We start from the raw sequence: 12,500 nt of genomic DNA on the forward strand, positions 1-12,500 counted from the left end.
TTCCTGTCTCAAGATATTTCAGTCAGGGTAGCCACCATGGAGATATCGGATGTCTTATCCATCACAGTCATGGAGCTGTGATCTTTAGCTGAGGGAGGACATTATCTTCCTCTCTTTCACTATCTCTCTTCCTCTATGAGATTGCATGCTTGTTTGTGTGTGTCTGTTTCATATGTGTGTTTATGTTTATGTGTGTGCATGTATATTTTTTTTGTGTGTGTTTGTGACCATCTGTGTTTTTGTGTATTTGCCCTGTGTGGGCCCACCAGTTAATTTTTTTGCTGAGTCATGCCACTCTGGCCCCTGGGTCGCTGATGTCATTCTGGCCCCTGTGTCGCTGATGTCACTCTGCTGGTTCATACTTGTGTAACGGTGCAGGGCCATTCCCTCTGGGGTCCACCCTCCACCCTCCACTGCCACAGCACCAGCACAGGGCCATCCTCACCACAGCTAAAGGTCCACTGCTAAAGTAGTCTCCCAAGGACAAATGGGACTCTAACACTACTATTTTGCACGGTGCAACAGAGGACAGAACAAAGGGAGGGGAGGGGAGTAAAATCGCATCAAGAATCCCATTTCAACCTGAGGCTCCAGTAAATCTGTTTGCACATACACTGCCAGCTGATGATGAATCCTGAGAGAGAGAGAGAGAGAGAGAGAGAGAGAGAGAGAGAGAGAGAGAGAGAGACGTAGTTCCTCTGACACCTCCCTGGCAGAATACCCATAAACTGCCAAGTCAAGGGCAGGAATGACCCACGGAGGGGCAAACAAAAATTGGAAGCCTGCCCTGAACCTTGTGCATGATGACGAATGCATTACGTGGTCTTACGTCATTTCTGTCCCTTTGTCCCTTTTTGTGCCTTGCTGACTTCATCCCTTCCTCTCTCTCTTTCTCTGGTAAATATTCTCAAGTACTTTTATCTCCCAAACAAGCACAGAGAAAAAGGCAACATACACAACTTGTTTCCCTTGATCCCATTTTTTTTTCAAAAATGGCATCAAAAGCTCCCCTATTTAAAAATAGCCCCATTCCTGTCACCAATCCCCTTGCTCTATGAGATCTTAAGCTCTGATAATCTCCTCTGTAGCGAAGCGAAACCATTCAAATTGAGGTTAACATGCAACTTACTCACACACGCAAAACTAAACACACACACACACACACACACACACAAAATACAGATGCCGACCCTCACCAAAGCAGTTGTGCGAATAAATTCTCCCTAAGGAACCGCTGTCAGATCATAGCCTAAGAAATTGTCCCTCTTTCGTTTCATCATGAAAGAAAGTCAGAACCTTGACTCTCTCCTCTATTTGTCTCTCTTAGCATCGTATTAATCACGGGCAAGGCAACGTGTTGCTGCTTTAAACATCTGTGGATCAGCAGCAAGAGCAACGAGAAAATACCTGATTCAGTTTTTATATTCAAGCAATATAAGGGAAATGCTAATTTGCTAGAACTGACTCCTCAATTGTACTGTGTTATAATATATATAGTATATCCTCACACAGGGTGTTTATTACATAAAATATATGCTATTGATCTCATTGAAAGAAGAGGTGAAGAGATGGGGGGATGGGCAAGGTGGCTTGAGGGAAGATGAAAGACAGACTACAGAGAGAGAAAGAGAGAGAGAGAGAGAGAAAGAGAGAGATATTATCAAAACATAACATAGAAAATACAACCTGAACCACTTCTGTTGCTCTATTTCAATCATCAGGATGAAATACAACCCATTTCACCATCTGCACACACACACACACACACACACACACACACACACACACACACACACACACACATACACACACACACAGACACAGACACACAAACACCCCCACACTCTCTCTTCTCCGAAAATAGGCGCAATCCATTAGCAGCAGCCTTGTCCTTAACACACAAAACCTGATAGAGGCAAAGAACGCTTGGGCAAGTAGCAAAATAAAGGAACACTTCCATGAAAACCACAGTAGCACTCAAATGCCTCCGCTGAAGTAGCCACCATACAGGGCTCCCTGCCAATGTGTGGGCTTCAGAGTGCCTCACTTAGGATAAAGAGATGGAGAGAAAGAGACAGAGAGAGGGAGGGATAGAAGCGAAAGCGAGAGAGAGAGAGAGACATATTTTATTGGACTTATTTATGGCACAGCAAAGGGAATTCATTGCAAAAACCTAGCACTTAATAATCACCCTTTGAGAGAGAGACAGAGAGAGAGAGTGAACAAGAGAGAGAAATGTTCATATAAATACAAATCTGGGATAAGAATTTGTGGTTCAGACATATAAACATCCACATTACTTACTGATTAAAAGCAAGAGAACACTGCCAAATTACTAAAAAAAAACAACAACAACAACAACAACCACGCAATGCATAAAAGCCTCTCTCCTAAATCCAGTGTCCTTGGGACTGTTAATGACGCCATTAGTATTATGACAGGAGCATGTCTGCATCTGATCACCTCATGCAGCTTGTTTACAACGTCTCAATATCCCCCCCACACACACACACAGTCCCTGTCCTCTATGGGGAGGGATCTTAGGTGAAAGCCTTGACAACAAAAAACCTAGAGTTTGTAAACCTCTTGAGATAAATAAATAAATCGATAAACACATCTGCGTACTTGTTTGCTCTCTCCTCGTTCTTACCTACAGCTGCGGGTCAGATGCTCTATCCCTGAGATGCTCTGGGCTACTGAGGTGCTGGGAGGGGTCCTTCAGGAGCACAGTCGTCTGTGCAGCTGCCCAATGAGAAACGTGAGCTCCTGGTGCCCAGGCAGCTGCCAGGAAAAGCCCAGTCAGAGCACCGCCTGCTTAGCGGTGATGTCATCACCTTCCCATCACTCCATCACGGGACTCTCTCTATCTCTCTCTGTCTCTCTCTCTATCTCTGTCTCTCTCTCTCTCTCTGTCTCTCTCTGTAATGTCCTCTCATTTTCACTCTGACTGCTGCCTCTATTTGTCTATCAGTTTCTTTTTCACTGTCTCTGGTAATCTCTCTCTCTCTCTCTCTCTCTCTCTCTCTCGCTCTCTTTCAGTTTTACTGAGTCTCCCATTGCTTCTCTGTCTCTACCTCAGTAATTCTCACATCTACCCCATCTCTCTCTCTCTCTCTCTCTCTCTCTCTCTCTCTCTCTCTCGCCTCCATGTATTTTTAAAGAAATCTGCATCATTTGAGATTCAAATTAGAATCGCCCCACCGTTTGTCATCATTGGTCACAGTGTCAGTTAATTTCGTACATTAATATGACGTTGCTTCTTTTAGATATGTATGGGAGCGGTATTAAGTCATAGTCCTAAATAGGGTAATTTGTCTCTGTGTGGGAATGGGTCTGTCTAGATGGGACCTTGTTTCAAAATGGAAAACCCTAGCATTGGGTTTAGAACTCTTTCATGACAAAGAGGAATTGACTCCAACCGCCTTCTTTCTCCAGTCGAAAGCACCTCATCAGAATTCCAGTTTAAATCGAGTTCTCTGGCATTCCTATTCTTGTAAGACTAGTTTAATGATGGCAGTACTACTAGAGTCAAAACATATAATATAAACAGAGTGTAAGAAAGAAAGAAAGGAAGGAATGAATGAAGGAAAGAAAGGAAGGAAGGAAGGAAGGAAAGAAGGAAAGAAAGAAAGAAGGAAGGAAGGAAGGAAAGAAGGAAAGAAAGAAAGAAAGAAAGAAGGAAGGAAGGAAGGGATGAAGAAAGAAAGAAAGAAAGAACCAGGTTTAAAAAAAGGGAAGTACCAGTGATCCCTACATTGAATAATGACAGGAACCACTTGACTTGACGGGGTACTACATCAAGGGACAAAGAGCACAGCAAAAACCAATGGGGACACACATCCTTTCTGCAACCAATGAGAAGGAATGGATCTGTGCCAGTAGCAGAAGAGAATGGATGCTTTTGAAGGACCATTCAGAATGTACACTATATTTAAGGCATAAACAAGAAATGAGAACAACAGTCTGAACCAACGGGGGAATATTTCTGAACCATCTGTTTATACCTAAAGCTTTCATCTCTCTTCAATAACAACCGCTCAAACATAACAAAAGAAAACAGTATGTGCGTATTAGATATAAATATGTATGATCGCAGCCTTCAGTCCAATGCGCTTCTCCTTACAGCACAGCACAGTACAACAGAAATGCATAGCAGGGATGCAACACTGTGGCAGGTTGGGGGCGGTCCCATCCAAAGAGAGGCTGCCGCTCCTGGTCGCCATGGGAACCACTCAAGGAGCTGTGTGTGCTCCTGCTGAGCGTTGATTACAGTGCGAGATAGCGAGCCACAGCGTAAGGTGAACATGATTGGCTGACTGGGGTTTTACGTATTTGATAACAACCTGCTCCACTTCTGCTGTAGTGTATACACCGAGGAGCTGAGCGTTATGAAATGACGTTCATTGTGGTTTAGTGTAGTTACGTGTGCATATGTTAAAAATAATCTCATTAGGCTGTATGTTCTGTGGTCTGTGTGCAGCTTGTCCTTGGTTGTGAGACTAAATAGCTTCTCCATAGATATGAATGGCTGTACCTCGGTTCAGACAGAGCTCCTTCAAGAACAATCCTCTTATGTCTAGCTCTGGTCTCTGACCTTTGACACTGAATGGCTCTGTAGTGACAACACTCCACTAGGAAAACACTTCTCAGCCCTTCAAAATAATTCAAATTGTTATATAAATAGAATATTTTCGATGACTATCTTTTCATTGACAAAAGGGGAGAGGGATAGACACTGAAAGCGCAGTTCCACAAACAGCAGTTTGACAGAGGATCCTGTGTACATCCTCTCAGGGGTGCGATGAGCTGAAAAAAGTCTAAAGGAATTCTGGAGTGCAGCTTATTTCACAAACGGAGCAGGTCAATTACACCTGGACCCCCCCCCCCCCCCCCCCCCTTGCCTCAAGCACTGAGCCCAAAGGTTAGCCGTTAATTTCATCATCTGTAGATTTAAGTTCTGCCGTGTTCATACAGCTGCCTGCTATGATGTCAAGCTGCTTAAATCAAACCACTCTATGGAAACACAACAAACACCATATTCTATTGAGGCGGCCAACAGCGCCTTATGAAAGATATACATGCATATACATCAGTATGATACTGCTGAAAAGGCTCCAGACGGAGATACCCAATTTATAACATCTTAACAGCATAACATTACTGCACTGTTTATTTACAGCAGCCGGTGCATAAAACAGCTGAATGCGTATAATTTCCCTCCGTCGTTATTTTCCAGTTACAGGGACTGAGAGCTCATGGATTGGGCGCGCTTTACATTGACAAACATATCACTGCAGAACTACTGAAAAACATCACTTATTTCACACGGTTTGAGAATGTCTGGTAAGTCAATAGCTATGCTATGAACATGGCGTATATAAGTTGTTAAGGGATATTTCGCAGGACGGCTAGCTGTGGAATATCGGTGCTTCGTTGGAACTCACCTGTGTCGAAATGGGAGCTGAGGGCAAAACCCGGGTTGAAGAAGGACGAAGTCATGACCATCACTACGAGAGCCGCGCTCATTCTCACAGAGGCAGTGGGGTGCGGGGTGTCGGAGAATCAAAAGTGCGCTATTCTGACCGAAAATGTAGAGCTCGGACTGTGCATCCTCATGAATTCACGGAGGTATGCTGTCCTCGTGGCATCCCTTTTCCCGTCGAAAAGTGAGCAAGCGTCGAATGAAGAGACAGATGTTCAACGGTAATTCTTCGCACTATAACTCTGTCATTTGTCTGTACATTTGTCCCAGATAAGATATTGGCTCTTCAGATCTTATCTTTCCTCCGTGTGGTATTTCCCCATTCATAGAAACTGAGGGGAAATGAGGGAGATTGTCGCTGCAGAGGCACTGGTGAATGCCGAGGCAATTAGACGGACCGCCTCAGCTTCTGTCCCTGCAAGACTTTGCACCAAAAGACGCGTTGGCCCTCCAAACAATCTCCCATCAGAACAAAACCCTCTGGAAGGCATTGATGGGTGATTTAAATGAAAGGGCTAACGAGCACTGCCGGCTGTGAAACTTGCACTGCAACTCAATTAACGCGTTTGCAGCGCATCAATCGGGAGCTGTTCGGGTGCTGACAGAAAGAACGCCATCTTGCTCGCAATGGTCCCGGGCAACACTCGCTCCGCTCTTGACTGAGCCGGGGGGAGGGGAAAGATATTCGTCAGAATGGCAGCGTAAAGGTGGGAACAGCTGGGCATTATGTAGGTTTTCCCCTGCACAAACTATATAGATAAACGATTCAGAAAATGTGTCACTTACTGTAAGATATGTCTTGGAGCGGCTGTGTTTAAGTAATTATCACTTAAGCGTAATCACAACCTGAGGTGGTAAAACGAATGCAAATTGAGCAGCTAGGACGCACATTGTGTCTGATGTTTGTAATTCCATTGAGGCAGCCAACCACCGAGAATTAATCTCTAACATAATCTCGTTGATTAAACGGGAATGACGCAACTGCTGAACTAGCCCTTTTTTCCCATCGAAAAGACAATTTCTATGATTGTTAGTGCAGGTATGGCACAGGTGTTGCATGTAGGATTTTCTCAACACACACACACACACAGAGAGAGAGAGAGATAAACCATCCATGCATATGCAAGAAGGAGAAAACAAGTGTGTGTGTGTGTGTATGAGAGAGAGAGAAAGATGGTGGTGGTAGGGGGTTTGGGGGGGGGGGTCGCCATAGATAGAGTGGGGGGGGGGGGGGGGGGGGGGGTGTGCTATAGATGTACTCTCCACTTAAGCAGAGTGGTTGTGTGATGAATGAGGAACAAGGTGCATGCATAAGCAGAACAGTGGGGAAACTGGGCTACAGTATGCACACCAGTCGCACCTCAACTCATTCATTTCATGGACACTGTCCACCCATCAGCCCTAGCTGCCATTACTCTGGGCTACCATTAGTCTTCTCCTCACGTCCCATGCCTTGGGTTCTCCTCAGTGTCTTCATGACATTGGTGAGGGCCGTGGTGTCATTCACCTCATGTGTCTTGTAGGTGTCCGTTAATTCCTCCAGTCCTCCTCCTACCTTTAATTTCTCTCCAGGACTGCCAAGGAGGACAGGAATCATATAAACCACTGCGCAGAGGCCTATGGGCGAAAGGCGCACTGAATGGAAAGAGAATGGAAAATTTCCACTGTGGAAGTGGTGCACGAGCAGAATGCTAACAAGGAGCTTGGCCTCAGACCAAAGCCTTCTTTAGCATTCTGTGTAGGCTGCATGTATTAAAATCATACAGTATTTGTGGCTAACCACTAGACGCCCACACTGTCATTATCCAGTACTGTTGAGATCCCAGGCTAGTGCCATGTTATGCCAATGTAAATAGTCAGAAATAACTAGGGAAACGGACAGAAATGACAAACATTGTTTTTCCTGACAGTTTCTCAGGTTTTGCTTGTTGGTTATCTCAAGCAGACAGATCACCCACTTTGACATTAGCAGGCGTGGACTGGCCATAGGAACGTTTGGGAATTTTCCTGGTGGGCCGCGGCCTTATGTGGGACGGTGTTTTTTTTCACCCTTTCCCAACCCCTTCCACATTATGTAGCCTATAGAGATATTCAATAGGCTGTCTTAACTACAGTGACATGGCTGGTGCAACCTTTTGCCATTACAACTGTTTGAAGTTAGAATCATGCCTGAAATATAAAGAAGTGCAGAGTATGATTTACGCTTGTACAGAGCGGACTGTAAAAGCGAACTGCTAATAGCAATTGTAATTCATTACTTGCGAAACCATATTTTGGAGTTTGCAATTGTAACTTCTGATCTGCAAAACTGCAAAAAAAAAAAAAATTGCAATCGTTCTGGCAAAACTGTACCACAGGATTTGTTTGTGACTTCTGATCTGAGCGCTCAGGAGTGTAATCTTTTAACGTGATTTTTGGCTTCTTAGTCTTGTAAAGTTCTGTTACAAAAATCACCTACACACAAAAACCTACACACCCTCGCTCAATTTAACAAAGAGCTACAGTTGTGCCACAAATGCATCATGGGAAATGTAGTTGTATCGATCAAACAATCACAGAATAGACAGTGCACCAAAATTAAAGCAAATCTCTCCTGTACACCTACATGCCAAATTGACTAGTTTTCTTAGTGTTACCTAACTTTTATAATGTTAACATGATCTCTCAGATGCATAATAAATAACATCCATCTTCAGTAAATGGTCCTGTGCGTCTTGAGTTTAAAAAATTGTACAGGTAATGTGTCCGTTTCGGGGAAGACCAACTAGACTAATTCAATGGGTAAACTGTAGGCTAGTAATCTTACGTTAGCAGATTGATAGCAGGTGAACCATGTATAAACGAATGCCCAGTAGTGGAAAGAAAAGCGAAAAGTTGTGTAAAATGAAAATGAATGTCTATCTAAGGCTAGACACTTTGAACCGTGTAGCCAAAACAGTTGCTCTATAGAATTTCATGCTTGAGACAGGTATTTGGTCAGCTGTCTTTTGTGGGATGTTCCTTAAAATAAATCTCCAAAGTGACTCATATGATCATGGTAAGGAGAAGATATATTGTAGTCTGCGACAGTGTAGTCTGCTATAGTGAATTTCACATGTACTGTAAGTCAAAGGAGATACAGCAGCTTTCCCCCAGACTGGGAATCCCGCTGCAAGACCCTCAAACGTATCATCTATCAGAACCACGAGCACACAGCCAACTGGCCTACTGTTTCCATGAAGCGTTTGTGGCACGATTGTCCTGCTTAGCAAAATTGAGTGAGCGTGTGAAGGGTGAGTTGTGAGCACAGCAAAGAGACATCAAGTGAATGAAAGAGAGGTTGTTCAGGATTTTCTGCGCTCAAAAGAGTCACGATCTGTGGCACAGAACCTTTCAAGAGAAAGCGGCCAAAACATTTTTTTTTTTTTTGGTAAGACTTAAAATTACAGACCGCTAATTAGAGGGTAAGTACCTGTTAGGCAAGGTGAAGAGAAAGTAAAGGGAATGATTGTGGAAGTAAGTGGTTATCACTGGGTATAAACATTTTACAAATAAGTATATCTATGATTCCATGTAATTCCAAACGCAATAATAGGTTACTTAAAATAATTACAAGGCACATCCTTCTTCAAGACGACATGCATCTACTTTGTTAAAGGCTATGTAACCTAAGAACCTAAGTGGAGGTTTACAAACATTTCACAAATAAGTAAAGTATAAATGTTTTTGATTTCATCGTGTTTCTGAAAGTAATTATAAGTTACTTAAAATTACTTACAAAGTGCCTTCAATTTACAACATGGCCAAATACTTTTGAAATAGTGTAATATTAGGTAAGTGACTGTGAAGTACAGTGTAAGAAAAAAAAAAGTAGTTTTGCAGATCAGAAGTTACAATTGCAAACTCAGAACTGTGGTTTTGAAAGAAGTATATCACAATTGCGATTAGTGTTTTGCTTTTACAGTTTGCCATCTACAAGTGCAAGTCATACTCACTTCTTGGTATTTAAGGCACGCTTCTACCATCATAAGGAGGCAGGAACAGATCCAATTAGAGGTGCAGTACTGAATGTTACTGTGTAGCTGTGAAGTCAAATAAAGCAAAGCATACATCAGTGCATCAATGCATATGATCAGGTCATCAATGCATATGATCAGGTTGGACTAGTTCATTCAAAGTATTTATTACTGCATTACAAGAAATAATGAATGGCAAGTGTGTTGCATTATACACTGTTGTTATTTGTCTATATTGATGTTGGACTATTCATTCCAAATTGAATGACTGCAACATAATATTTGATGCTCATGTCAGATAGTCTGAATGATGTCTGATTTACATTTGTAACAGACAGATACGCCTGAGTCAGACAGGGAGAGTGTGGAGGAAGATTTATTCGCAGGAACCTCTACGGAGACTTTGAATTCTTATTTTCTGTACAAACATGGGGAGGAAAACCTTCATTGTTTTACATATTATCCTAACACAAAGAATACAGATGAATGAATGATTTGTTGATCGTTTAACATGTTGTTTCCTGGGCTGCTTTCTGTTGCCAGTCTGCCCTGTGGACATGACCAGCTCTTGTAAACATGTTTGCATTGTACCAGCATGTCTGACAGATAGTTGTCTTCTTCTAGATGTCAATTCTCCCACCTGTCCATCTAGCAAACGGATGTTTACACCCTCCAGCACATAATGGGGACCTGGGATGTGGGAAATGTCGCTACTTCATGTCACTATTTTTCCCGATCTAATTCACTGTCACCCCTTGTTTCCATAGAAACGTCGCAAGGGGGGTGAGGCGGTGGTGGTGGTGTTAAGGGGAATGCAAACACAGACACTCACACAGCCCCCCCCCAAACACACACATACACAACATACACAACACACACCTCAGTGTTACCTACTCATTCCCATCTGACAACTAACATCTCACTCACTGAGTCTACCCCCACCTCAAGGCTTGTAAAAAATGATGCTCTGGGATTTGAAATACCCAAAGTAAGCCAGAGAATGAGCCAGATCTGCGTCGTACCTAACACACTCTTAAATGAGAATCCATGGCCCGTGACACGGCCGACTCATTCACCGGTGACCTACAAAGGCAGTGTCCCACATAAACCTGCAACCCCAGCAGTACACCAGTACTCACAGATGTCTATCCCACTACTAAGCCTGTATGAGCCCAATAGACTCCTGTCAGTATATGCTCTGCCATATCTGATACGTGAGCCGCTGTAATCAGATATGCTAATGGCTGTAGTTACTGCGTAAGGGCGTCTCCAGAGTGGGGCTGTTGATTGCGGAGGCCCTTCAGGCATCGGACAGATTATACACCTTCTCTGAATCCATGCATATAGACACACATGTATATAGAGACACACACACATTCAGACACATACATATGACTTCATATACCGCATGACTCACTACGCAAACATGGACAGTATATAGACATAAGTCTATGCACTATATACAAATGAATACACGCACACACACACACACGCACACACACACACACACACACACACACACACACACACACACACACACACACACACACACACACACACACACAGCATACCCACAAACAAAAACACAGACCCCTCATAAATATCCATAGATGTCCACACTATGCAAACTTACTCATACACACAAATGAAAAACACGGTCCTGGACCCCTCGACAAACACGAACATAAACCCACACCCACACACACCCATAGACGACTAGAGGGGTGATGGTTCTCCCCCCAAAAAACCCCTTTCCCATCACCCCCTCTGCTAATGACATCACCTTGTTCTGAGCTCCACCTCCTCCCCTTCTCTTCTCTTCTCTTCTCTTCACTCCCCTGCTATCTTCTCTTCTCCCCTCTCCTAATTTAGTGTCTTTGCCGACCCATCATGCACTGGGAGTGGAGGGCCTTCCCAGCAGGCTCCAGCGGGAGGAGCGTAACGGTGCCTGTGGGAGTGTGTGTGGAGGCCTGGCGCGGGGTGGGGGTCGGTGGGAAGGGAGTCCAGCCGTAAGGGCCCCCCTGTGGAGCTCCGGTCCATCAGCGGACGGACAGCTGGAGGAGCCCATGCTGTTTGGACTGGAGCAGACCTCTGAGAATGCAGACCATCTCTCCCTCCCTCACTCACTCTCTGTCCTCGTTCCACTTTCTCTCTCTACTTTTTCCATATTTATTCCTCTCTTTCTCTCATCGTCTCTCTCTCTCTTTCTCAGTTTCTGTTCCCCCGATCTCTCTCCTTCTCTCACTCTCTGACTTCCTTTCTTCCTTTTTCTCTATCTCTCTCCCCCCCCCTCTTTCAGCCCCCCTCTCCCTTTCCTTCCTCTTCCCTCTGTCTTTCTCTCTATCTCTCTGTCTCATTTACTGTTCTATCTTTCCTTCTCTCTTCTCTTCGTCTCTCTCTCACATTCTCTATCTCTCCCCCTCACTCTGTCTCCCCCCTCCCCCTCCCATCTCCTCCCCCGAGAAGAAGATCCATTCTGGGCCTGTTTGCCCAGAGGATACAGTGGGGAGGAATGTGCCTCTGAAGCTACACAAGACCTGTTATGAAGACGGAGGAAAGTCAATAAATACACAAATAAATAAATAAAGACACAAATAAATAAATAAACACACAGATCTGATCCATGCCGCCGGAGAGGAAGCCAGCCGTGCTCATTATTCACAACCTGTCTCGTAGACTCATTAATCTTCATCTTGAAAGTGGTTTCAGTTGCCTTAGCATGCCAGAGCACTTTGAGATGACATTAGCATTAAGACCGCAAGTCCTACAACTGCTTGTCTTTTTGCCTGTACGCACATGTATGGTGTGAGTTCTAGTCGGTCTGAATGAGCAGGAGCGATGGGGAAAATATGCAGATGAAATATGTTCTGATATTGGACTTGAGACCCCGTGGCAGGCAACAAGCTACTTCTCTTGTCTGCGCCGTTCCATCACGTTGACAGATTGCCTGTCTCCTTTAGTCACTGGGTGCTACCATTTGAAGCCAAGGAATTATTTTTTGCAGCAGCAACTACAACTAAAAA

At 44.1% G+C, this 12,500-nt stretch overlaps 1 protein-coding gene across 1 annotated transcript in view; it reads right to left on the reverse strand.

The window, feature by feature from the left end:
- The window catches only part of aatkb (apoptosis-associated tyrosine kinase b), a 59,642-nt gene extending 53,244 nt beyond the window's left edge, over window positions 1–6,398 (reverse strand). Inside the window, exon 1 of the mRNA XM_031561438.2 lies at window positions 5,445–6,398. Coding sequence (XP_031417298.1) covers window positions 5,445–5,526 — 82 coding nt within the window. The 5' untranslated portion in view covers window positions 5,527–6,398. The remainder of the gene's footprint in view (window positions 1–5,444) is intronic.
- Window positions 6,399–12,500: the final 6,102 nt, after the last annotated feature.

The sequence above is a fragment of the Clupea harengus genome, chromosome 23, assembly GCF_900700415.2.
Source record: "Clupea harengus chromosome 23, Ch_v2.0.2, whole genome shotgun sequence".
NCBI classification, from domain to species: domain Eukaryota; kingdom Metazoa; phylum Chordata; class Actinopteri; order Clupeiformes; family Clupeidae; genus Clupea; species Clupea harengus.